The 24983-nt window shown below is 49.0% G+C and overlaps 7 protein-coding genes across 7 annotated transcripts; 3 read left to right on the top strand and 4 right to left on the bottom strand.

Annotated features, from left to right (window-relative positions):
- Positions 1-3465: 3465 nt before the first annotated feature.
- J7337_003852 (uncharacterized protein) lies at positions 3466-5436 on the bottom strand (the record flags this gene model as incomplete). The annotated part of the gene is made up of 1 exon (XM_044821561.1): positions 3466-5436. One exon carries the CDS (start codon positions 5434-5436, stop codon positions 3466-3468), a length of 1971 nt encoding a protein of 656 aa, XP_044682894.1.
- A 2085-nt stretch (positions 5437-7521) lies between these two features.
- J7337_003851 (uncharacterized protein) lies at positions 7522-8259 on the bottom strand (the record flags this gene model as incomplete). The annotated part of the gene is made up of 1 exon (XM_044821560.1): positions 7522-8259. One exon carries the CDS (start codon positions 8257-8259, stop codon positions 7522-7524), a length of 738 nt encoding a protein of 245 aa, XP_044682893.1.
- A 4496-nt stretch (positions 8260-12755) lies between these two features.
- Positions 12756-15024, top strand: J7337_003850 (uncharacterized protein; the record flags this gene model as incomplete). The annotated part of the gene is made up of 2 exons (XM_044821559.1): positions 12756-13966; positions 14013-15024. 2 exons carry the CDS (start codon positions 12756-12758, stop codon positions 15022-15024), a joined length of 2223 nt encoding a protein of 740 aa, XP_044682892.1.
- An 817-nt stretch (positions 15025-15841) lies between these two features.
- J7337_003849 (uncharacterized protein) lies at positions 15842-16907 on the bottom strand (the record flags this gene model as incomplete). The annotated part of the gene is made up of 2 exons (XM_044821558.1): positions 15842-16735; positions 16788-16907. The coding sequence occupies 2 exons, from the start codon at positions 16905-16907 to the stop codon at positions 15842-15844; spliced, it is 1014 nt and encodes a 337-aa protein (XP_044682891.1).
- Positions 16908-17517: 610 nt separating this feature from the next.
- SEC13 (GTPase-activating protein S13) lies at positions 17518-18704 on the top strand (the record flags this gene model as incomplete). Its single annotated transcript, XM_044821557.1, has 4 exons — positions 17518-17520; positions 17624-17665; positions 17772-17887; positions 17948-18704. 4 exons carry the CDS (start codon positions 17518-17520, stop codon positions 18702-18704), a joined length of 918 nt encoding a protein of 305 aa, XP_044682890.1.
- Positions 18705-19519: 815 nt separating this feature from the next.
- J7337_003847 (uncharacterized protein) lies at positions 19520-20719 on the bottom strand (the record flags this gene model as incomplete). Its single annotated transcript, XM_044821556.1, has 2 exons — positions 19520-20344; positions 20405-20719. The coding sequence occupies 2 exons, from the start codon at positions 20717-20719 to the stop codon at positions 19520-19522; spliced, it is 1140 nt and encodes a 379-aa protein (XP_044682889.1).
- Positions 20720-22808: 2089 nt separating this feature from the next.
- J7337_003846 (uncharacterized protein) lies at positions 22809-24544 on the top strand (the record flags this gene model as incomplete). The annotated part of the gene is made up of 3 exons (XM_044821555.1): positions 22809-23037; positions 23100-23551; positions 23603-24544. 3 exons carry the CDS (start codon positions 22809-22811, stop codon positions 24542-24544), a joined length of 1623 nt encoding a protein of 540 aa, XP_044682888.1.
- Between the last annotated feature and the right edge of the window lie 439 nt (positions 24545-24983).

Here is a 24983-nt window from a genome sequence, read left to right as displayed (position 1 = left end):
GATGAAAGATTTGGGGAGGAAAGAGACGGTTGGTGGGGGGGAAGAAGAAGCAGAAGAGGAATACAAAGAGAAGAAGAGATGGAAGAGAAGTCGAGAGAGAAGAAGAAGAAGAAGAAGAGGATGTGGAGATATCTTATAATAAGACGACGACAAGGGAAAGGAAAGAAAAGGGAAGGGGGGACTCGGAAGAAGAGCGCGAGATTGCGGGTTCAGGGACAAGCAGTAGAGAGAGTGTGTCTCTGTAGGAGTGGTCTTGGTGCTCGTTAGGTTGAGATGGGCTGAGATTGGATCTCCAAATCCAAGGTGAGGTACAGGTACTGTACAGTAGTAGACGGTCGGGGTGTGATTTCAGTGAGTAAGTGGCCGCGGCGGGGTGAAACGAGTGACCTTCACTTGTTGGGCGGGTTAGTTAGATTCAGAGGCATCAAGTTTTTCACCGCCCTTTGCCTTTTTCCACTGGATAGACGCTGCATTGTTGGCCTCTCGTGTAATTGGATTGGCTGCGTCTGATTTTTGAGGTACTTGTAGGCATGGAGTTAAGGTCATGGATCCTTGGATCATGGTCATGATGGACGACAACCAACTTGATAAGAAGCTTGGACGTCAAACAACAATACTCATAAATGTCTATTGTTCATAGCCTAGAAACGCATCTATATCAATAGACAAATCGCCCTCTGAATAGTAACACCGAGCCATACCGTGATATGACTCGAGATCATGTCAACAAACAAGTCATGACCTCACTACAACTCTCGCAGCAACCGATAATAATTTTTTTTGTTTCCTCCTCTTCCCGCTCCTGGGCTTCTGCAGCACATGTCGCCTCCTGCCAGGGGCAAGCCTCAACCGGTGGGTGCCGGGCCAAGATGTACCTGGTGTGCTTGACAGCGGTCCTATTCGGGCTTGTCTTGTTGTGATGGGATGGTGTGGATTAGTTGCTGGTTGGTGGGACCTTGGACGGGTATAATTGAGTGCCTGCGGTAGCGGTAGCCGTAGCTGCTGGAAACACGAACACGACAGCACATAGTCACTAGTGGTAGGTGATGAACCTGGGTTTCTGGTAGGGCTTGATATCCGGTAATTAATCCCCCTTGTAACTAGTACAAGGCGATCCTTCAATACCCAGTATTCCAAACGGGCAGTGGCATAATACCTATCCGTGTGCTCATCTAATGGCTTTCAAAGCAATCAATGGTTGTTGGGAGTGTGGTCTGTGCCATCTGTGGTACAATTACAGTTACAATTGGCAGGCCTCTTCGCTTGTTGGCGTTTAAACAGTGTTTCGAGGAACCCTACTCAGTTCAGTAGCTGATCTGCACTACCTACCCTTTGGAGTAACTTTCCGAAAATGAATTCTTTGTTAGGACTCTCTCTGAAAAGAGCTTACACCCTTTCTTGGTAAGACTTCGGGGCATGATCTATAACAGTAGTAAACCGGTTTCTGTCAGAGCCAATGGAATTACTTGTCCAGTCTCTCTGATGAGGTGCTCACTCTTGCCGTGCTACGAACCTCTAGCTCCCACTCCACCAGACACAAACGGGAGGCTGTGGCCTAGAACCCGTCTTTTTCCAGGGACTACCCGCTAATTAGCAGGGGACAACAGCGTATCATCGCTTCTAATCCCCCATCACCGCGCTTACCCTTTTTGGGACGGTTCCATTTCATCCCATCACCAGCTTCGATATTCTTCAACTTCACCCATGCAATCCATTTAGACAATACAACACTATCAAGACTCTCTGTGTCTATCATGTCCTGCACATCATCGTATTCTTATGAGACAATAGTGTCAGCACTAAAATCATCCGTATCATTGGACCATGCATAGCTACATGGGCCTGACTTCCAACGACTTGACTTGACTGGAATCACTCAATGGATGATGGATGTGTCCCACTCTCTCATCGATCAAGTTCTTCGGGTCCATCTGCCGTTCACGTTCTGCATTGCGTGTATGGACGGGCTTATTAGTGTTTTCTTCTTACAAGTATACCCCAGCCATGGCTAGTTTTACTTCTCCGCGCACGACATGCTAACTGAGGCAGCCATGATGTGATTTTGACTGCTTGCCTCAGACTGCTCTATCTACTACGCATTTGTTTCTAGTACTGCCTGGTGACAACTCTTCGATATCCTTGAGGCTCTTCACCTCAACCAGTATCATGGTCAAACACCTAGCTGACATCTCCAGCGTCTTCGGAGAGTACTTACGCTTATGGACATGAGAAATTTATCGACTGTGTCCCACGCCATGCCCCGTCTTTAGCGTTATGTTCCGGTTTGTCCCTCATGTGCAACTTTCTTCATCATACAATCCCTGGCTTGTGACGACGTCAACTCGTACTTCATTATCAATCGCTCAGCATAAGGATCCGCCGCACTCCGTTCTTCGGCGTGGGTCAAAACCGCTGTTCTAAGTCTGATATAGCTAGCCTCCAAGACTTTGACACACTTTTGTCTCCAAGTCCGCCGCTATTCGGCCTAAGATAATCAACGTGCAGATTCCTGCATCTCAGGCACTACCATCGCCTGATTGATTATCGCTCAAGATTTTCGGATGGGGTCGGTCGTCGTGGAACATGGATGGTATCCATCCATCTAGCTACGTACCTTTTTACACGGGCCGTGGGGATGGCAAACTATCGCCCTCTTACGCCTCACGGAAGGATTGTCAACATACGCATTATGATGTTTCGAAGGAATCCATGAGAAGCTGAAGAAAGATAAGACTGATCGTGCAATCGTCTTCGGTTGCGCTCTCTTATTCGGGTCGATCATACTCAAAGCTACCTAGCCTCCCAGCCTTGTAAGCCGCATCGCATCCCCTTTGCGCATCATCGCAGGGACCTCCATCGCAACGGCACGTTGTTAGTGGCATCTTGAGACCCTCGGATCCTTTTGCGAATTCGACCGTTTAACATGGTTCGTATTGTTCGATTACTTTTGGTCCTAGAACTCAGACAGCCTTCATCTTCTCCCTCTTCTTGATTACTGCGCACACTACTGCTTATCTCTTGGTCCAAGCAACCCCGTAAGGATCTAACCGACCCCAGATCCTGCCCCTGGCATGACGTATTGGTACAACGGCATCGATCTCGAATCTCATGCATCTTTTGCCGGGGGTGAGAATGCCTGTCGCTCTCGTGTTCGCTCAGCTAATGTTTCCTTCATATGGGGGTTAGGTAGAAGTACACGGAACTCTCCGCAAACAATCGTTAACTCAGATTCGATGAAAGTTGCACAGCTCACAAGTTGGACTATCATTATGCTAACTTTTGTGATATATGAGCCACTGTGAAAAGCAAAGACTTGACAAACTGAAGTATGACTATTAAGTGTATTTTCAAAGTGACGCTGACGCTATTGGAGATGCTCAATCTTTAAAGTTGATAAATGCAGAAAACTTCCATCCAACGCCGCTGTATGCGTTCTCTATCAGACTCTTCCACGCATGCAAATGATTACGAAGCAGTGTTGGGGGTGTCATATCCAGAATCAGAAGTTCCCTTGGACTTGCTTACATCCTCGTCTGGAACCTCCAGTTTCTTCTTTTCCTCAACCTCCATAGGCTTGTCTTCAGATTTCTCCGTGTCCTTGTCGTCCTTCTTTTCATCCTTCTTCTCGTTGGTGCGGTTTTCAGTCTCGGATTCGGTATCAGAATCAGAAGAGTCGGAACCAGAGCTCTCGCCGTTACTCTTTCGCTTGGCTTTAGCCTTGGCCTTCTTCGCCTTTGCTCGTTCCTCCTTGCGCTTCTTCTTGGCTTCCGCCTTACGAGCCTCCTGCTCCTCCTTGCGTCGCTTCTCCGCATCCTCGATTTCCTTTTGCTTCTTCTCCTTGCGAGTTTCAACCACCCACTCATCCACAGCGTCGATGGCGGCCTCGGGGTTACGCTTGTGCTTGAGAAGCAATCCTTGGATTTCGGCAGGGCTGAATTCGAGCTCGGGCATCTTGGCAGCGAACTTATCGGCAAGAGCATTAACTCGCTCCATGGTCTCCTGGCGGGTCTTTTCAGCCAACGCAGCCTGCCTCTGAGCCTCCTCGGGTTCCAGGATTTCCACGTCCTTTCCAGACGCACCCTCTCCCTCATAAGGGGCGTAGATGGCACGGAAGATGGAGGCACTCATATCAACGTCGGCACGACCGAATTCAACAATCATATCGACACGGCCGGGACGGATAAGAGCCTTGTCAAGCTTCTCAAGATGGTTGGTAGTCATGATAAGGACGCGTCCTTCTTGAGAGGCAACACCATCAAGGATATTGAGGAGTCCCGATAGTGAAAGTCGACCCGGGAGCGCAGGTGCTGTAGTAGGGGGGAGACCAGGCTTGGTGGGTGCGGTGGTGACAGGCACAACAGCTTCTGCTGTGTTTTCACCCTTTGTATCCTCACGAGTATGAGTGAGACCAGCAGTGTCAATATCCTCCAGAAGTACCACACAACGGCGAGGGAGCTCGGCAAAAAGCGTTGCGAGGTTCTCTTCACTAGCCATGGTAGAGCTCAAGCTGACCATGTAGATTCGCATGCGAAAGAAACCAGCCAAGGCCAGACTAAGCGAACTCTTTCCGGTTCCAGGGGGGCCGTAAAGAAGGTACCCACGGCGGTAAGGGATACCGCGGTTGGAGTACCAGCGGCGGGTGTTGGGGTCAAGATAGTCGGTGACGTCCGCAATCACGTCTTGCTTGACCTTTTCGTTGAGGATAACCGTGGAAATGGGGCGACTAGCTCGACTCATGCATCGTTGCCATGTTGGATCGCCGCCATTTTGACCAAGCGAACCACGGTAAATGATGGTCTTCTTCTCGTCCTTTTTCAGATACTGTTCACGAGCGTCGACAAGGAGCTCCTTAATGATACGGGGGTTGCGACCGAAGCAAGAGATGGACAGTTCCTCTCGCTCGCTCGAGGTCAGGAACCCAGAGCGCTCACGGTTCTCATGGCGCTCGAAGAGAAGGATATGGCCCTTGTACCAGAAGAAGTGAGAACCGACCGAAGGGGTATACTGAAGAGGCTTCTTAGTTGAGCCAGATTCTTCCTCTTCGTTGTCTTCGTCATCCCATCGAAACAAGAACCAACTCCTAGAGTTGATGTTTGTGTTGACCATGAAACGTCGAGAACCTTGGGCAAATCGTTGGTTTGCCACCCAGGCCATCACTATGTTGTAGATCTCATCGTCGGTGCGAATGCGTACGGCAGACATGAGATGCTGACCGATGATGCTCCATGAATACTCAGTGATATAGTTCCAGGCAAACATGATACCGGAGATAACCAGGAGGAGGGGGATGTAGAGGTTGAGGTCGATACCGAGATAAGCATGGACGATACTTGAAAAGGTGGAAAAGCCAGGGAATAGAAAGTCCAAGATGGCAAACTGGGAAGGAGGCGCACTTGGGAGACCAGTGGCCTCGCCAGTTGTGTTGAGGGTCTCCATACTTTGGGCGTGGGAGATGGTCTGCAGGAACGCAAATGGTCCTATCATGCTAACGTGCGTCGATGAATGTTGTATGTCAAGAGTGTATGACAAGCCCACAGAGAGCAAGAAATCTCCGGACCTGGAGTAAGGATGCCAGGAATACCTAATCAAAGGGCTTCCTCGCTCACACCAGACTTGTTGCTGAGGGTGGTCTCTCCTTGTAGGGAAGGATAGTTGAGACCTGTGATGAATATAGCTAGAGAGGATGGAGGTGAGTTGTGTGAGAGGAAAAGTTGAAGTGAGAGAGGCGACGAAAGGTTTTATAAGCGTCAAGTTTGCACGCACGAAACGTGATACTGATGCGGACTAGGTAGGTAGAAAGAGGAGGCATCCACACCCTCATCATATGCGAAAGGGCGCCATCAGCCTTACAGCTCACGAACTGAGCCACTTGAGTCACAGCCCGCGTACTTTAAACCAACTAGGATCGATACTCCACGCCGTGGCACAAGTGGAAAAGTGGTTTTGCGTGTGGGGTAGAGATTGGCGTTTCCTATTAGACAAGATAATGATTGTCGCGCGCAAAAGCCAGGCATCACAGCGTCATCGTTAGGCAGCAGATCCGTTTTTTGCTCCATGGGTCAATGATGGAGTTTCTGAAGACTCTTTGACACAGGGGAAACAGTATCACTCAGTCTTTGCCAGCGGAAGAATAATAGATAATTCAATAATTCAATGTCGTGAATTTCTTTATCCTAAAGTCTAAGCATGTTATGCTATCGTTGCCAAATCTAAGCCTTATACATCCTTCCAACGGTTAGCCAATCATCAATACCTAACTCTTTGTTGACCTCAAAGATCTTTGGTAAGGCAACTGGAGAATGGCCCGCTGACCCTCCTGTGCTCGGCTGCCTCTTTTCTGTAAGCAAAACGAATCAAGACATTGGATTGGTTCAGGCTGCATATACGGAGTACAGTACGACACTTACAGGATGACTGCATTTTCTAACGCATTATACATACGGTCAAAGCAGGGATAGCTAATCAAGGTGTTTCTTTCGTGCCTCAAGACCACTGTCGTCATATTCAATCTAGACCTTTTCTCCCTCTTTGTCTATCTGTCTATCTATCTATTTTGTTGACTTACACCGCACTCTTAGCCCAAGCCTTCCGGCGGAGCATCACCCGGGAAGAGTCACGGCGGCGTCGAGATCCAATCGGCCGCTAGACCGTATCTGTTCCACCGGGAGGCTGTGTTTCAACCACACCGGCTGATGAATATCATTGGTTGATGCGTAAGGTCAAAGGGTCTTGTCGACAGGGGGTTTAGAAACATTTGATGCATTGCAGACTTTGGTGCATCGCTCAAAGCCGAAGGCGGGTGGGGGACCAAGAAAAATGAAATGGGCAAACACTAAGGCTTTTTCCCCTTCTTGCTACCGCAGATATTACGCATCATACCTACTTGGTAGTTTGTGTATGGGAGGGAGCACACGACACTTCTTGAGCCGTTAGAGGCATGTGAACGGTCGAGACTCAATCCGTACGTCATTTTGTCCTTCAGTTACCCGGTAGCTTTCAATCATCGAAAGGTCTAGACCTTCACGTTTCAACCTGGATATTATCAATTCTGATTTTGTTCCTTGTTATACAGCTCCTGACTAAATTCTTAGAACTATATGGCACTCAATAGAGGCAGCCATTTGTGACATAGTTCAAGGAGTTCGAAGTAATGATTGTAATACCGTTTTCACTCAAGTATAACATTGGAACATAAAAAATATAAAAGCTACTCTTATCATCAAACTATATACATGTATAATCGCACCACCAAACCTGCATCTTAAACTGCAAATGGTTAATACGCTAATGGCTATACCAAGAAGAGGCAAAGAACAGCAAGCGACATCGTTAAATTGATGCGTGTAAGCAATCATGACTTCATTCATAACCCTTCAGTTGTCTCATAACTGATTCCCATAACGCCATGTTCGCCATCCCAAGTTTGCTAGCAATACATATCCGAACACAATCATCAACGTGAACAGAAAGCACAACACTACTCAATAGGTTCTGCTCCTCAGCCCAGTCTCGAGACCAACATTAATCTTCATCAGAGCTCCAGCCATCTGATTCTGAAGAGGGACCTCCTCTACCTCCTGGGTGGTTCTGGCCAGTCAAGTCGATAAAAGGAGCTCCGCCGGGCATTCCACCGGGCATATGGGGATGCATAGGAGGTGGTGGATGCATGGGAGGAGGAGGAGGGCCAGGATATCCACCCATCATCGGGGCAGGAGGAGGAGGACCGCCGAAATTGGGATCATAACCTTCATCATAGATGCCATCGCCGTAGCCGGCATCATAGCCGGGGCCTCCGTCGTAGCCTCCGTCCATAGGTGGGGCCATCGGAGGCGGAGGTGGATGTGGTGGGGGGCCGCCGTTCATGTTCATCGGCTGAACCATCGGCCGGGGAACGGCTCCGTCAAAGTGCTTACGGGAGCCACCTCCGCTCTTATGGCTCCGTCCACTTCGCTTACTATGTCCACTGCTGGTGCTCCCCCTGCTGCTACCACTGTAGTAGTAGCTGTTGGGGTGAACAACCCAGTAGAGTTGTGTATCGGATTGATCCCAGTTAGAGAACGTCGAGCCACTGGAACTGACCGAACGGTCATCACGGTAGTCTCTTGTTCTCTTCTTGACAGCTGTAGCTCCAGGTGGTGCTCCAGCTACCCATGAGAGGAAGCGGAGAGCCTTGGGCTGTTTCTTGGGTATCCGGGTATAAGTAGTTGTCCATGCCGATGAGCGGCTGTCATCTGAGTAGACTGATGATGAACGTGACATGGTAGATTACTGTAGATGGTAATTACTTGGAGAATGAGGCGGGTGGCGATGAGTTTGTGAAGCCAGGATTTGTAGATGGAGTGCAGTTCACGAACCAAAGCAGTGAGCTGAGGCTGGTGTTGTGCTGAAGGCAAGGTGATGCTTGCCAAGCGTGGTAGAATGGGCAGTAGAAAGAAGGGGTTCCTTGTTCAAGAGAGAAGAGATCGACAGGAAGAGCTAAAGAAGAAAGGACGAGGCAAACGAGAGACGGACATGGGAGCATGATATAGACGGGAACTAAACACACAGACTAGGTGAGGTCTACACAGCATCTACTGTACGTACTTGGAATTGATCATTGCACAAAAGCAATCGTCAGGATCGGCTGCCTCGTCAAGGCATCTCATATTCTGCGGGCGACGAGAAAAGAGGCTATTGTCTCCTATGGTTGTTGCACATTGCACAACAGGACAGGCTGTGGTAGCGGCAGAAGCAAAGAACGACAGGGGGAGTTTGGAGTCAGCAAGTGAGTGGGTGTTAAGACCGTCCGTCGTGCAGCGTCTTCTGTGCGAGCGGGCTTACACGATACGACTCTCCAGGTGATGTGCAGGACGGTACGGTACCGGTACGCTGCAAGTGACGGGCCGCCAGTGTATTTTGGCTGACGGCAGGAGGGAACAGACGTTCCTTGAGGCTCTCGGGCGAGCAGCCAAGGGGTCATGGACGCTGTGCAAGCTGGACGATCGTGCGCCACGTTCGCCCTGCTTTGGAGAGGGGTAAGGTGATAGATGATCTAGGACAGAGATGAGGGTGTAAGAGATGCAAATCTCGTGGGCGAGTAGTTTAATGTGAAGCGAACACACTGCACGTTGTAGTGGTTCGCCAGTAGTTGTCAAGTTGGACTAATCAGTATCAAGTCGACGATGAGATATTAAGTTGAACCATGCGATTGACAGCTCGGGTTGATCAACTCAGTTGGCCACGGGACACAAACAGATACAGCCCGTGGAACTGAATTGGCCGAGAGTCCAAGTTCCTTGAAACTTGGCTGACACAAGACCCGTTCGACAGCATATCATAATCCACGACCGAATATCATAAAAGATCAGGACACTTTAACAAAACACAACAGGCTGCGGAGCCATGCGAACGCTCGAGGACAGTGGATAACTGACGCCTAGACGTCATGCAGCTGCATGCATTTCGCTGTGGCTGCCTTTTCCTCTTTTCTCACTGCCTCTTATCTGGAGCGAAACAAGTTAAACGAGGCTGCAGTGCGGTGGTCTGCTCTACGCGGTACGTTTTCAAGCGGTGATGTTGAGCCGCAACGATTGGCTGCTGGAGCATGCAAGCTGCCGCCGTAACAGGGTTGGCTGGTTGGCTATGCGTGAGAGAGGGGGGTTGTGCTGTGACATGATGGGATTGGAAGAGGTTTTATGCAGTTGCGAGGTGAGCAAGAATGTGACGGGGTTGAAAAATAACCGCCTTTGGAAAGGGTAGAGTTGCGTTGCTGTTTGGAGTCGAGAGGCATGTGGAAGTGCAGAAACGAAACGAAACATGAATTATAAGGCTGACGATCCAGGGATAAAGGGTCGAGAGTTGCATACTGTGAGTGCCTCTCTGAGCTTCATTGATAAACTATTCTAGGACTTTATGGGTTGCCAGATGTGAACATTTGATTGTAGGGTAACATGTATGTAGTCGATGGCCTGATAACAGAGATTGTGTGTTTGATACTCTGGTAGCATAATGCAGTATACAAGGTCTGACAATCTAGCCGACCTGGTACAATCACCATTTCACACAGATCACTACTCTGAAGGATCATCTTGTCAATCGTGTGATCTGTGGACTATGCGAGTGCTCAACTCGTTGTCTAATGACATTCATGTTAAACATGTGGTTAAGACACCAGGCAACCCGAGAGTTGGGTTAAGTATCATGGTTGGTTCATTTGTTAACCGGCAGTTAAGAAACTACTGTACCCCAGAAATGGCAAGAGAACGGGCTAGAAAAAACAAGGCGAGCATTTTCAACGCTTCATTTTCAACCGGTGTGGCAGATATAAGAGATAGATCTCACCTGCCTGGGCAAAGATCAATTAGAACCATCTGTCTGACACCATCTTCTCAGTGACAACGCATACATCGAAATCGTCCAACTTTGTCTGTATCTTGAGAGACGCGAGATGAAGACTCTGGTTGGATGAGGCACTCCTCTGAGAGTAAGTGCGCCGTTGAGCATGCTCCGAGTCGTGTTGCACGTTTCCGAAGCATACAGCAACTACTCTGTACAGCAGACTACATGAACCTGAGAGACAGCCAAAGCTCCAACACGGGTGAGATGAGGGATAGCCCACGTGCAAGCCATCAGGGATACAGGGAGAGAGAGCCGACTAGCCGACGGTTGGATGCTATTCAGAACAAACTGGGAAATTAACATCGACAAAGCCCTCACTCTCTGCAAACCGACAAATGACGATTCTACAATTCTAGAAGACAAGTTGGGAAAAACTTGGATATTATGTGGATCTATTATGAAGATGGGGTTTTCGCTTGGGTGAGCAAATATTTAGATCATCTTGGTGAGATCAGCGGAGACCGGGAATGACAGACACTGACGGACTGAGACGTGGGAATCAGGAGAGACTATCGCTGCCGGTTCGGCCGGGATCGCCCATTTCGTGCAGTGCGATGTGAGGAATGTGATGGAAGTAAGGAAGCGCCTGAACTTGAGTGCTGACAAGCCATGCAGTGAAACAGAGATCGGGAGTCAGTTCATGGCTTAGTTCACCTGATCTTTCTTCCAACAATGATCAGATTGCCCATCTTTATAATTGTTCATGATATACGGAGTAGATAGACCCTGAACTGATCACGGCAGTTTGAACTCGACTGTAAACAAAAGGTACCATTCGCACAAGGATCTTGGGGCGTGAAAAACCAACTGGAACCGATAATGGAAGGCCAACCTATGCCTCGGAGTAAGCTACCGGTGCTGCATAACCCCTAGTCAGGTTTGGTTGCCAAGCGGGAGAAGAGCCCGATGGTGACAGTAGTAGGTATCCATGACAATGGATGGATGGATGACTGAAAGACATGGAAGCATTGCCGAGACTTGCAATGATGAAGATGATGGCAACGACTAGTTGTATCCATATATGGTATACCTTAGTTATCCGCATCATGATGTGTCGAGGGAATGGATTAATGACTGACTATCCGTAACTGCTGGAAATACGAGGATCCACCACGTAAACACCAATATCAACACCCAACTATGCATATCCGTACACAAACCCTCAAAAATAGAGTCTTGCGAGTAGCCAAACAGCCAAGTTATGATGACCAATGACGCAGGAATGAAACCTCTCCATTAGTTGATCCATCCACAAAGACAAGCCCAATGCTGCTCGCTGAAACCGCTCCAAGCTGCTTTACTGGCTGTTGCTCGAAACGGGGTCCTCGGTCCACCAATCGCATGATCCCAGGGCGCTCACTCGCCCCTAGCCCAGGTCCGCCGTTCCCAAACCTGGCCCCAGGCACTTGCACTGCCAACCCGCTGCCCAGGGGGGGGGGATTTGTGGTTTTTAACCTCTCTAGCCTCTGATGATGGGGAGAGGGGACACATATTGGGGAACACGGAGGGTTCAATTGCAGATAAGAGAGTTAATTTTCTGCAAAATCATGGACGCTTATGGGATTAAGAATGTGCAGAGTGTCGCACAGCCGTGCTCTTCCTCGTGCATGCCTCTTCTTTGTGTCTCGAGTTAGGCCTTTAATAAGCTTTCTCGGGCCCTGAACTCTTCAGGTAGTCAACTCAACTCAGGTCCAAGGCAAACAAAAAACCTACGCTGAATTGCTAGCTCAGGCAGTTCTAGACCATCTTCAGCTTAGCCCAGACTCCCTAGAGGTCTTTCCCCTTTCCAGACCAGTTCTGACTGGCTTAGGTTGGGGCGTTGGGTCCACCAAAGCCCGCTGGGAAAGTCGGGATCCTCTCTTGGTATGGCGCCTGTTCGTCTCCTGTTGGTCTGGCCAGTCTCCCTCCTTCTGTTTCTGTTGTGTAGCCACTCCCAGTCACTCCCTCGCTCCTCTTCGAAACCCGCTTTCTCTTTCTTGGCTTTTTTGCAGTTCTGTCAATCCCCATCGATCTATCCATCCCATCCCAACCACGACTTAACAAATCATCACCATCATCATCACCATCAATCGAATCGAATCGGTTTCAATCTCTCAAATCACTCTCGCTCATCCGACCATCAACCTGACTCGAGTCCTCGAATTTTCCCCTTCGAACTCAATATTCGCTCGCTACAGACTGTCTCCTTATCTGACTTTGTCTCCCGAAATTGACTCCCTTCGCCATTGGCTTGCCGACCGCTCCCCTTCGAATCACGACCGTTCATCGCCCCTTTGATTCTCGACTTCGACTTCAACCTCTCGAAATTCAACGACTTGTAGGGCACGCCCTTGTCGGCGTCTTTGGCTTGAAGCCCTGGCCTCCCTCTTCACCACGCCATGGATCCCAGCAACGGGAAGGACTCTAGCAACTCGCGTCGCTCATCGACTCGGCGCTCGCGTTCCTTGAGGCTGTCCACTGGTAGTGGTGCCGACGATGACTATGACCTCAGTGCGATGATGGTAGCGGATGGCTTCCGACCCTCCGATAATGCCACTTCTTCCTCTTCCATAAACCCGACTTCAAACTCCAATACCCAACCCGAATCGTCATTATCATCGACTGAATCCTTTTCCCAACAGTCGGCATCTACAAAGTCATCACAAGCACCCCTTGTCTCTGGATCAGACGAAATTGCACCTGCTATCCGCAATCGACCTTCTAGCATCTCCAAGCCTCACCGAAATCATGATTCCCTTGCTCTTCGAAACGACGGTACATCAACGGCTGACCGATCTCATATACGCAACAATCACAGCCTATCATCCGATTCTCCGGTCATCCGTGCCGAAAGTCCATACACAGGCCCATCTGGCCCCTCTCATCCATATCAGATGTATCCTCAGCGAACAATGAGTGTGGCTACTACATCAACCACCGCCAACGCAGTCATACCAGAGGATCGCTCTTACGGAGGCACTCAAGCTCCAACTCATCCATATGCTCTTTACACACAAAACACCACATCCGGCGAGAGCCGCGCACCGTCTATTCCAGTGGGATTCAATGGCTTCGGAGGAACTTATCAGCGACAACTAGGACCGGATGGAGAAGAGGCAGGCGATTTGGTAGGCCCATTGGGCCATATGGAGGAACTGCCGCCCTACACCAGATACCCGGATAATGCTTATGTGCCTAAACCTGCAACACAAACACCTGTATCGCCAGTATCACCCGTGTCGGAACCCCCATCCCCCACCAGGGAAATTCCAGGAGCTGGTGGAATTGGCATGGCAACTCGCGATCCTGAATTCTCATCAACAGATGATGACCTAGCTTTGCCGAGAACCCGGCCTTCAGTCAGAAGCCATGCCTCCGATGCCAGCCATCACGACATCAACACCGCCGCCGCCGAAACTTCCGAGAAGCCTACTGCCAACAAATGGCAACGTCGGGCAAAGAAGAAGCTCTGGGGAATTGTACCTTACTGGGCTATTTGCCTCCTGCTCGTTGGCTTGATTCTTATGGGTATCATCATGGGTGCCGTTATTGGCACTATGCTCACGAAAAACCATAACAATAACACAGATGATCCCCCCGATCCAAATGAGTAAGCTTTAGCATTGACCTTCACTACTATGCTAACTTCTGTCTAGCAAATATTCCTACCAACCACCGACCACGACAACATATGATCCTGAGATTATCACAGCCATACCTACTGACTTGCCCCAAATGGCCACAGGGCGTTTTGCACTTCCCAATATTGACCCTAGCCCTCAGAATAGCAATGCCTGTTTCAACGACTCGCAGCAGTCATCGGCCTGGTCTTGTGACATTGTCGTTCCCATGTGGTCGATTCAGATCGATAGTGGCACGAAATCCAAGTCCAAACCTTGCTACAATATGACCCTCAAAGCTATTCCTGACAAGGACATACTATTTCCGTGGGGTGCTCAACCTCCCAGCATTCCTCAGCCAACACCTATGGTATTAGTTAACGACACGTTGGAACTTGCACGCGGTCCTGCTTGGTGGATGAGGACAAAGTACAACAAGACTGTCATCGTTTCCGAGAATAAGTTCGGTGCTGCTCTGAGCAAGCGTGGTTGGGACGGCGACGATGAATACGAAGACTACAACTCTTTCCATCGATTTAAGAACAAGGCCCCCCCAAACGCCAAGAAGGGTGATAAGCCTTGGATATGTACATGGCCAGACACTGTCATCGAGTTCTTTATTTACCCTGGTGAAAATTCCTCGACCTATCACCCTCCTGCCTCAGCGACTGTTTCTGGAGGTGCCACTACCACATACAGCACTTATTCTAGCACACCCACTGCCGAGTGGAGCTCTTGGAAGCAACCTGTGCCCATGTTCCCTCATGTTTATAAGATGGTCGAGCGCCGGTTTCTATGGGGCGAGCAATCCGTGGCGACTTGCACTCAACACGAGATCGTTGGTAACGGGAATACGTCGAAGCCGCTCACAAAAGATGGCAAGAATATTGTGATAGTCATTGTTGAACAAGAGGATGAGGATGTCGATGACCTGGACCTTACCTTCACGAAGCGCTCAGAGCTTGAGACCAAGAAAGCGCTGCGACAGTTGCTGAAACGAACAAACCCGTCACTTACCGATTGTGGTTGTTCATGGACGTCACTATAAAGTGTTGATCTCATTTATATTGCCCTTAATTGGCATGGGCTCACTTATTTATACATGACGAGCCCTGCCATTTTATACCTTGACACACTCTTCTTCGATATCACGGCGTTATACATACAAGACTAAGGGGGCCATTACTGGATGACACGATTCTTATAAATCCGTCGTGTCAACACTGATTTTCTGTCATTACTCAAGATTGCATCATGCGAGAAGGAACGAGAGTCATGTAACGGAGTGCATTTTGGGCCACAAATGAAAGGAAGGGAATATCTGGAGTTATGGGAGCGACTGACCGCTTATGAAAAGAAATGCCTATTGATTCGTTTAAGTCCTTTGATTTGTGATTTGTTTTACATTGGCTACGTGCGTCTTTTTCACTGTCAATGGTACATAAACCCGCTGTTATCAGCCTGAAAATATGATTCAGTTATACTTGAGATTATGGTCAATTCAACACCTGTTGATTCAAGCAGATTCGTACCCGATGATGACTTTTCCACAATGATGTGCATGAATAGCCACTATGTATCTGTACAAAGCGACCCCCCTCTGCGCCAATGGACCTTAAAGGTCCGGCTTGATCAGTTATGATTCTATTATCCTAGAACGTAGTTCGACTGAGATGTTCGGCGCAAGAACTAGGAAACGAGACTGCGTCCCACAGCGAGTCGTTCGATGATCCAATCTCCCACCGTGAGGTCAATTCGTCTTGACGTGGACCACTAAGATTCGCTGGAGAACGTTCGATAGTATTATGCTTTTGTAAACATAGCCTTGAGGTTGTGCGTCTGATTTCGTCAAGTTCTCGCAGGCGTCACTGAGTGTCTTTCGCAACAGCTTCCTCGTTGTCCGGGGTTTCCCGAATCTCATTGTCGATGATGTCTTTTTTTCCATCTCGGAAATCTCGCATCAACGACAAGAAGACTGAATTCTTCCACTTCTCGCCATCCTCATGCTCGACTGACTCAAGAAGACGCTCTGCAGCATCTGCAACTTCTGATTTTGTCTTTGTCGCCTCAACAGGCTCTGTAACCAGTGGCTCCTCTGTCTCAAGAGAAAGGCTGGCAATATCTGGCGTTGCGAGGTTGGTAGGGTTAGCCTCCAATGTCGGCTCAGTGGTTGTCTCCTGTTTCGAGGCTTCTTGAGCTTCAGCCTGTGCTATCGCGGCGTCATTGAGTTCCAGCTCACGAGCCATCTGGTCCATCATGGCGTCAACCTCTTCCATCCCGCCACCGGCGTTGTTAGCCATCCACTTTGACATTTCGTCATCGAACCCAGCCTCTTGAGTCGTCGCAGCATTGCCGTTCATGAAAGCACCGTTGGCCTGGCCATATATAGGGGCGAAAGCCGCGTTTGGTGGAACGAATGCGGCTTGGAAGTTCATCTGGGGAGCTGGTTGATGCATCTGAGGTGCGGGCTGGGCGAAGCCATTCTGAAGAGGCTGACGCTGCTGTGACTGATTTGCGAAGCGGTTGAAGTCTGCTGCCCAGTTGCTGACGTCGACGGAGGGAGAATGATGCCCCTGACGAAACTGTGGCGCTTGTGCAGCGTGAAAGGCTGGCGAGTGTCCTTGTTCAAGGACAGCGGCATGGGCTGCTAATCTTCCTGCTGCATGATGCTGAGGAATACCTGGAAGAGTTGATGGGCCATCCATAAACGCGCCAAAGCCATCTGCCCCTTGCATTTGTTGTGGCGTAGATCTGAAAGACTGACAATGATCAGCTTATAAGTCTCTGGTGAATGAATACGTGAGTGCTTACAGAATGGCCTTGAGGGCCAGCGCGATCTATGAGTCTGTCTTGATGGTGGCTGACATCTCGGGCCTGATGGTCGATAAGACGCTTGAAGGGTGTTCCTCCACTACACGAAGCGTCCGCCATGATTGAGTGAGATGTTGGATATATGGGTGGGTTGATGAAGATGCTGATAGAGTATTGAGTATACCTCGGCCTACGTGATGGGCCTAGTGGCGCGTATATAGTAAGGTAGGTAGGATATAGTGGTATATATATAGTAGGAATGTCTGACGTTGAAGCTGTTGAAAACTGAATATAGGAAGGAGGATGAAGATGAATAATCCAAGAGCCGCTTTCCCCAGAAATCAAGGCCAAGTCCAAGTTAAGGTTACCAATTCAAGACCGAGTCCCGATGGCTCGTGATTGAGGTGCCAGTGCCAGTGCCCGCTCTCCCGCCCCCGTCCACTCCGACTCCGGGGAAGCCTCAGCTGCGCCGAGGCAACATTAAACTCGGTACGTACTGCGTCGTTCGGATACAAATGCGGCAAGTGGGGTTATACAAGTCGAGGTCATGCCTATATTCACGTGATCTCTAGCTTGGCCAACTGTCACCACCGCCACGGTCTGGCGCGGGCCACCTCAGATAGCTCCAGGCCATGGGCGGTATCGTGTCCTCTGATAGCCACCTTTTCTATATCTCATCCTTTTTTCTTGTTTCCTTTTGCGCTGTAACTTTGGTGTGAAATCTAGCAAGATGGTAAGTTATACATGAATCATGAGAACCTACCTCATCTTGTCCCATCTTTAGCGAGCAACACCCAACCCAAACTTGTTCTATTATAGCTAACCCACCCCTTTAGTCGGCGCAAGTTATCACCAACTCTGGTCATGAGGACATGATTGTACGTTCCCACTCCCGATCAATGGAACCCGAAGCTATGTAGCACATAGCCAAGCTCGACACGATATATCCCTACGACTTCGAGGCATACTGACAGCTACTCCCAGCATGATGCTGTCCTCGATTACTACGGGCGCAAGCTAGCTACCTGCTCTGGCGACAAGACGATCAAGATCTTTGAGATTGAGGGCGAAACCCAGCGATTGGTCGAGACTCTCAAGGGGTAGGCTTGATATATCCCCATACTATCTAAGGAGGGGAAGCTGACAGGGTCGACTTACAGGCATGAGGGTGCCGTCTGGTGTGTCGCTTGGGCGCATCCCAAGTACGGTAACATCCTCGCATCGGCTGGTTACGATGGCAAGGTATTCATCTGGAAAGAGCAGGGCGGACAGAACAACGCATGGCAGCGAATTTACGATTTCAATCTACACAAGGCCTCGGTCAACGTCGTTTCGTGGTCTCCCCATGAGGCTGGCTGTCTACTAGCATGCGCCTCCTCCGACGGCAACGTGAGCGTTCTCGAGTTCAAGGATAACAGCATCGACCACACCATCTTCCCCGCCCACGGTCTCGGCGTCAACTCTGTCTCCTGGGCTCCCGCTACTACCCCTGGAAGCATCGTCAGCAGCGCGCCTGGTCCTGGCGCAACCGGCAACCGACGATTCGTTTCTGGTGGCAGCGATAACGTCCTCAAGATCTGGGCTTTTGATGCTGCTTCTCAGACATACAAGCAAGAGCGTGAGCCCCTAACTGGACACACCGACTGGGTTCGCGATGTTGCCTGGTCCCCTACTGTCCTTCAAAAGTCCTACATCGCTTCTGCTTCGCAGGACAAGACGGTCCGCATCTGGACATCCGACCCCTCAAACCCCACCCAGTGGGAGTCCAAGGTTCTCAACTTTGAGGCGGCTGTGTGGCGAGTTAGCTGGTCACTCAGCGGCAATGTTCTGGCGGTAAGCGGACAGGACAACAAGGTGTCGTTGTGGAAGGAGAATCTTCGAGGCGAGTGGGAGTGCGTCAAGACGATTGAGGAATAGATGGAGGCGGAGTGAAGCGCGACGCAACTATGAGTACAAATAGGAGAGCCAGGCGTTCAAGGCAAACAAAAGGGTGATTATCTTGCTATGACCTCTTGATCCTGATGTGGACGCAATGTGAAGAGCGCGAATGTAGCCGAATAACGAGCGCTATGTATGGGCTTGCGTATAGCACGAGGCTTGGACCAGGTTACTTTGCTGGTGAGATATTGTGATGGATTATGAGAGCATCTAGCTCAGTAATAGAACTGAGAATCTTTAGAAATGTTATGTAATCGAACCTTGAATATTCAATTGCTATGGAAATAGGAACGGCTAGGCTCACGACTCATAGGTAAGCTGTTGTTCCGACTTGGGACGTCAACGTAAAGGCTGAATTATCGTCAGGAGCTAGAAAACTGCAGATTTCAAAGAGAAGTGCCAAAATAAACACAGTAAAAAGCGCCCTAAACTCAAGCTAAATTACCGCCCAGAGAAATATTCCTGTCGTTTAACAGTTAGTGTCTTCATTGCCTCCCCAAACATAGGGCCCTTTGGTGCTGTTTTTATCTGCTTGGTGAGCCTCCCGTGTATTATATAGCACAAAAACCTCATGAGTTGTATCAGAGGAGAAGAACAGCCGATTTTTCTTGTCCCAGGCCAGGCTGACAGGGCGGAAACACTCCCCATTGCATCTATGCATCCTTGTGTTGAAAATGATGGGTTGGGTGGCATTTCTGCTTTTTATAGCGGGCAGCGCAGGTTGTCCATCTTTGAAGTCGTTAACTCCTACTGAATATCCCGCCGCTTCGGCACGGTTCCCTGGGAAAGGTATGTCAGTCAAATGGCTCAGGGGAGGGGCTCAAGGTAAAGTGGGATGATAACTTACAGCTTCCATGGAAAGCAATAGCTGCTCGTGTGCCGTCCTGGTTGAACCCAAGGCCTATAGCCGCAGACTGGGCTTGGTACACTAGGACGGGAGCAACGTAATCCCTTTGGCATTCCTCATCGGTTCGACGAGAAAGCTCAGACGGCCGATCAGCACCAAACTGTTCGCCAATCTTCACTCGCTTGTTGCCAGGAAAGTTGCGTACGGACCACATGCTATAGCAAAAAGGGTAGCCATAGTTGCCGCCTCTGCTCTCCGTAGAACCATTGAGGTATCCATGGAAGTTCATCTCCTCGCCCGGGTTGTCGACGCTGACATCTTTGCCACCCCGAATGAGGACTTCATACGAGTTCTCAGTGCTGAATATTCCACCAGTAACTGGGTGTTCTGCTAGGCCCAGAGCGTTGCGCAGACCCCAGCCGAGGAGGATGCCCTCACTAGCGAAGTCGTAGGGCTTCATATCGGGCAAGCTATAATTCAAAGCTGACATGTTGAAGGCACGGATCTGAGCGTGGCCAGACGAAAGCACCTCGGATTGCGGGTCTTTTGCTAGGCTGCTTCCTCGGGAAACGATGAGCATATCAGGGTTTTTCTGTGAAATGAGAAGGGATCGCCATGTATGACCGTCGTTGGCCATGTTGTCGACTACCACCTTCTCTGAGTTTTTATCAAGCGTGCCACTTCCGGGATTGTAAGAGTATGAAAAGACGCTCCTTGGTGAGGAGGCATATATTCTACGGCCATCCTTTGAAAGCGCGAGCCCGTGATTTAGCTGTAAAATGATCAGTCAGTTGGTGACCGATAGTGTAAGAGACCGTGGATGAAAACGTACATCGTCCTTCTTGAGCAAAGTCTTCTTCTTTTTCATTCGGACACATCTTCCTCCTGCGGGATCACTGTCATCGAGCTGCACGTGAATTATACCGCCGACAGAATCCATAACAAGGAGAGCACCCGCGGTATCGAACAAGATGGTTCGAGGTTGTACGAACTTATTGTGAACAACGGAAAATTCCCAACCGGGAGCGGTACCAGGGTGAGACCGCCTCGGCTGCAGTGTTTTGTAGCTGCATAGTTGGGCTGAAGCGAAAGAGACGATGAAGGTTGAGATCAGTGCAATTACAGCGATGAGGCGGAGTGAGGCCATCGTGAACGGTGAGGGGACGACGATGGAGAGGGCATTTGGCGCGCCCAAGGGCTGGGGAAGGCGGGGAACATATTTTTTATGCTCATGCGTGGCTTGAGGCCAGTTGCTCGTTCAACTGTATCTTAAGGTTCAAGGCAGAAGAAGTGTGATCTGATCTGCTGAGATTTGAGGTTGACGTTATTCTCTTGTTTGAATACGAAGTACGGAGAGTATGGTGTTGATTTCTTATAAGATACTCCCCTCACAACGCTAACTATTGCTGATTCGGCCGAAGCTAAGGTAGTTTATTAAAGCCACTATGAAAGCAAGCCACAACTATTACCTAGGTAGCCATGAGCAATGGCCTCGCTCTCAACGCTGATAGCAAGCACCTTGAGCAGACAATGAACCTTTCAAGTTTCAAGATTGGAACATTGATTTCACATTTCACGGTCTGATATCGATACGTATAATTAGCCTATCGGAAAAGGTACAGCCAAGTTGGGTCACTTGATCTCAGCCGAGATGGGCACAGACCTTTAGACTGAAACATGACTGGATATAACCATTCTCGTTTCGACCATCATTGTCACGCTGGGTGAGGTCTGAGTGTCACGCCCCAGTCTATAATATGCAGGAACAAAGTCTTTCCCACTCCTACGTACTACCGGAGTCACAACGCCATGTCCTCTTCATCGCCCAAACCCGCAGCATACTCAATTGTACATTACAAGTACGTAAATGTATTGATTCCTGATATGTTATCCCGTTCGTTCTGAGGAGACGCTTTGCTTCACCGAGTTGCCACTTCACTGAGACCAGGGGTTACTTTTTATGACTTGTCCAGACGCCATGGAAAGCCTCAAAAAAAAAAAAAAAAAAAAAAACAGCCCCTATTGCAAAGGTGCCTTAGCTCTGTGCTATGACACTACCTAAGCTGGCTGGGAGACAGGTCACTTTCCCACTATTTGCCCAACACTGGCATGATAAGACCTTCGTATCAGATCCTAGAGAATTCGACGAGGTTTCAGTTGCTACTCTATAAACATCAGACTATTGACGGGGAAATTGTACTGCAACATAAGCAACAAGTTTTCAGGCCGCAATTTGGATAAAACTTTACAGCCTGACTTGATCTCATGTTGATGGATTCCAATAAGACAATATCCACATTCGAAAAAGCACAACTACCTAGTTATCTCGTATCGAGCTGGACAACACAACATACCATGAGTGATCAGACCCCCTGTTGACGGTATATTGATGGTTCACCGATGTTACTTTACTTCACTTGATCACGTGGCCTATCTCATCACCAACTCATTTTGCCGACGCCAACGCAATCATGACTTCAGGTCTTGGACTTTACTGGGCAACAAGTAACCCCAAGTTACATAAAACTTAACATGTTTTCCTCCCTCACAATGCCCTTTCGAGGCGCTTAAAACGGTGCATACATCGCTTGTTGGTGTTGCAACAACCAACAACCACGTCGCTTGTGGTCCGCCTCACTTATAAGCAGGATGTGCAACGTGAAGAAAAAAGCAATTTAGTCGCCATCATATACCGAAGTTCAACGGCCGGGAACTCGGAGGCTTGACCTAGTCACGGTCGAGTCATGAACCAACAGAGTTGCAAAGGAAGAGGGTTAATAACATGTCAAATATACCTGTTCAACGTTAAATATCTATAGTAGAAGAGCCCGTCCCAACTTGACCACACTTCAACCATGCCCGCACCACCAACCTCAATCTCACCCTCCATTATTCTCTCTCAAGTCAGCCAGAACGACACGATAGTCGCAATGATCGAAAGGGGTTATTCCTGAGTGACAAGGGGTGCATGCGCAGCCAGTCACATAGTCCAAACGTCCCTATCATCACACTCCACAGGCCAGGCCAGGCCACGCACAATATCGATCATATGCACCCATACTACATACTTACAGGTCGTAATGCTACAGGTCATTTTACGATAGAATCTAATCCATGTTGTTTTCATATCTTGGGACGTAACTACCGATGTCTTTAATAGCCTGACCACCTCTTTGTTAGCAAGTGCTCTCTCTCCCTTCCGTCTCGTTCGTTGTTCCAACATTCAAGCACAAATCATGGCTATCATAAATTCAGTGACCGTTTTCTCCTCCTCACAGATTGTCTGGGGGATAGTCTTTCTATCCTTTTGCTATGTAGCCGCTGTTGTGGTTTATAGATTATACTTTCATCCCCTCGCCAAATATCCCGGCCCCTTTTGGGCATGTATCTCAGCAGTCCCTGCATACTACTACACTCTCAGACAGGATCGACATGTATGGTTCTGGCAACTGCAAGAGAAATACGGTGAGCATTAGATGAATAACACAAGTTATTAGAACATCACATTTTAACAAATATCTTCATAGGCCCGACCTTTCGTATTACTCCCAATAGTGTCTTGATCAACACTCCCACAGGCCTCAAGACCATCTTCAACAACAAGGCAAATGTCAAAAAGGCCGAATACTATAAGACATACCCACGCAATTTCCATGTCATGACAACATGGAACACTATCGACAAAGCCATGCATGCTCGAAAGAGGCGAGTTATGAACCATGCCTTTTCTGACAAAGCACTGCGCTCCTGCGAACCTTTCATCCATTCCAACATCGACCGATGGATTGAGCTACTCGACCAAGAGATTGGAGAGAAGAAATGGTCTCCTTCTCTCAACATGGCTCGTTGGGCGGATCATCTCATCTTCGATACCCTTGGAGAGTTGTGCTTTGGTAAATCGTTTGGCATGAAGGAGCACGACAGCGAGTTGCGACACATCCCAACACTCATGACTGACTTTATGTCGACAATCCACCCGGTAAGATCCAAAACAACCCAATATGAATCTCTTACTAATGTTGGGTAACAGATTGCCTACTCCCCCTTCGCTCCTCTTTGGGCATGGCTCAAGCCCCGAGGTTTGGATTTTCTTCTTGCTGCAGCAGCTCCTCCAGCATTTAGCAAGTGGCAGGCATTTGTCGAGCAATGCTTCACTGAGAGAGTCCAAGTCGAAAACAACATGCGGGGCTTGTGGGAGAAAGGCGAGAGCCGAAAAGACTTCTTCCATTATCTCTTCCAGGCCGTCGACCCTGACACTGGAAAGGGATATAGCAAAGATGAGCTTTTTGGTGAGAGTGAGTCTCTCATTATTGCTGGCTCTGATACCTCTGCTATAAGTCTCGCTGCTGCTTTCTTTTACCTTTCTCGATACCCTCATGTTCAACAAAAGCTTGCGGAGGAGGTCAAGTCTGCCTTCTCTACCGTGGATGACATCAAGGGTGGCCCAGCTCTTTACTCCTGTCAATATCTCCGAGCTGTCATCGACGAGACACTACGTATGAGTCCCCCTGTCCCAGCTGATCTTTCACGAGAGGTTCAAGAAGGTGGTATTCTCGTCGATGGGGAGTATATCCCAGAGGGCATGAAAGTCGGTACCGCGTCCTACTGCATGCACCACAATCCTGATATCTATCCCGAACCATTCAAGTTTCGTCCCGAGCGCTGGATAGTTGACGAGAAGAGTGAGTGTGGTGTTTCGCCCGAGAGTGTCTCTCTAGCTGAGAGTGCTTTTATGCCTTTCTCCGCAGGCCCTCGAGGATGCGTCGGGAAGAACCTGGCTTATCTTGAGATGAGTCTGGCTCTGGCTAAGACTGTTTACCACTTTGAGATCCGACGTGACTTCAGCAGCAATCTTGGAGGTGGTAGTCCCAATGCAATCGAAGGGCGCCGTACTGTTGATCAGTACCAGCTGCGAGATATCTTTGTTGCTATCAGAGATGGGCCCATGGTACAGCTTGCCAAGCGTTCATAGACAGATGGATTTCTCTTTAATGGGCTCGAGAAACCCCTTGACCACTATAACTTGTCTTGAGTTCCTTTTCCTGGTTCTTTTGGCTTCGACGACTGATACTAGAAGTATCTTACGCTTCATGTACTACTATGACAACAATTTGGCAATTCATAGAGTTTTTAGGCTTTCAATAGGTGTAGCGTCAACGCTACAAAAGTCTGTAATAATTTGAACAATTCACCGGTAGTGATTTTGATCTTACATGCTACGGATGATGAAACAGAAATGACGAGTGCAACTTCTTATTTATAGGTTCCGTAAGGAAAGTGCCGTTGCAGCTAAGAGTGAGATTCCTCATGGTTACATGAGTCCCAAGTCTTTCGGTTCCTCTTTAAGAGGTTGATGAAAACATCTGCGATAGAGTGAGTGTCTTGCCGTTGTAAAAACATTATTTCAAGGT

Source organism: Fusarium musae, chromosome 3, assembly GCF_019915245.1.
Source record: "Fusarium musae strain F31 chromosome 3, whole genome shotgun sequence".
NCBI classification, from domain to species: Eukaryota; Fungi; Ascomycota; class Sordariomycetes; order Hypocreales; family Nectriaceae; genus Fusarium; species Fusarium musae.
Note: the sequence above shows the minus strand (reverse complement) of the source record. Positions and strands in the feature narration are given on the sequence as shown.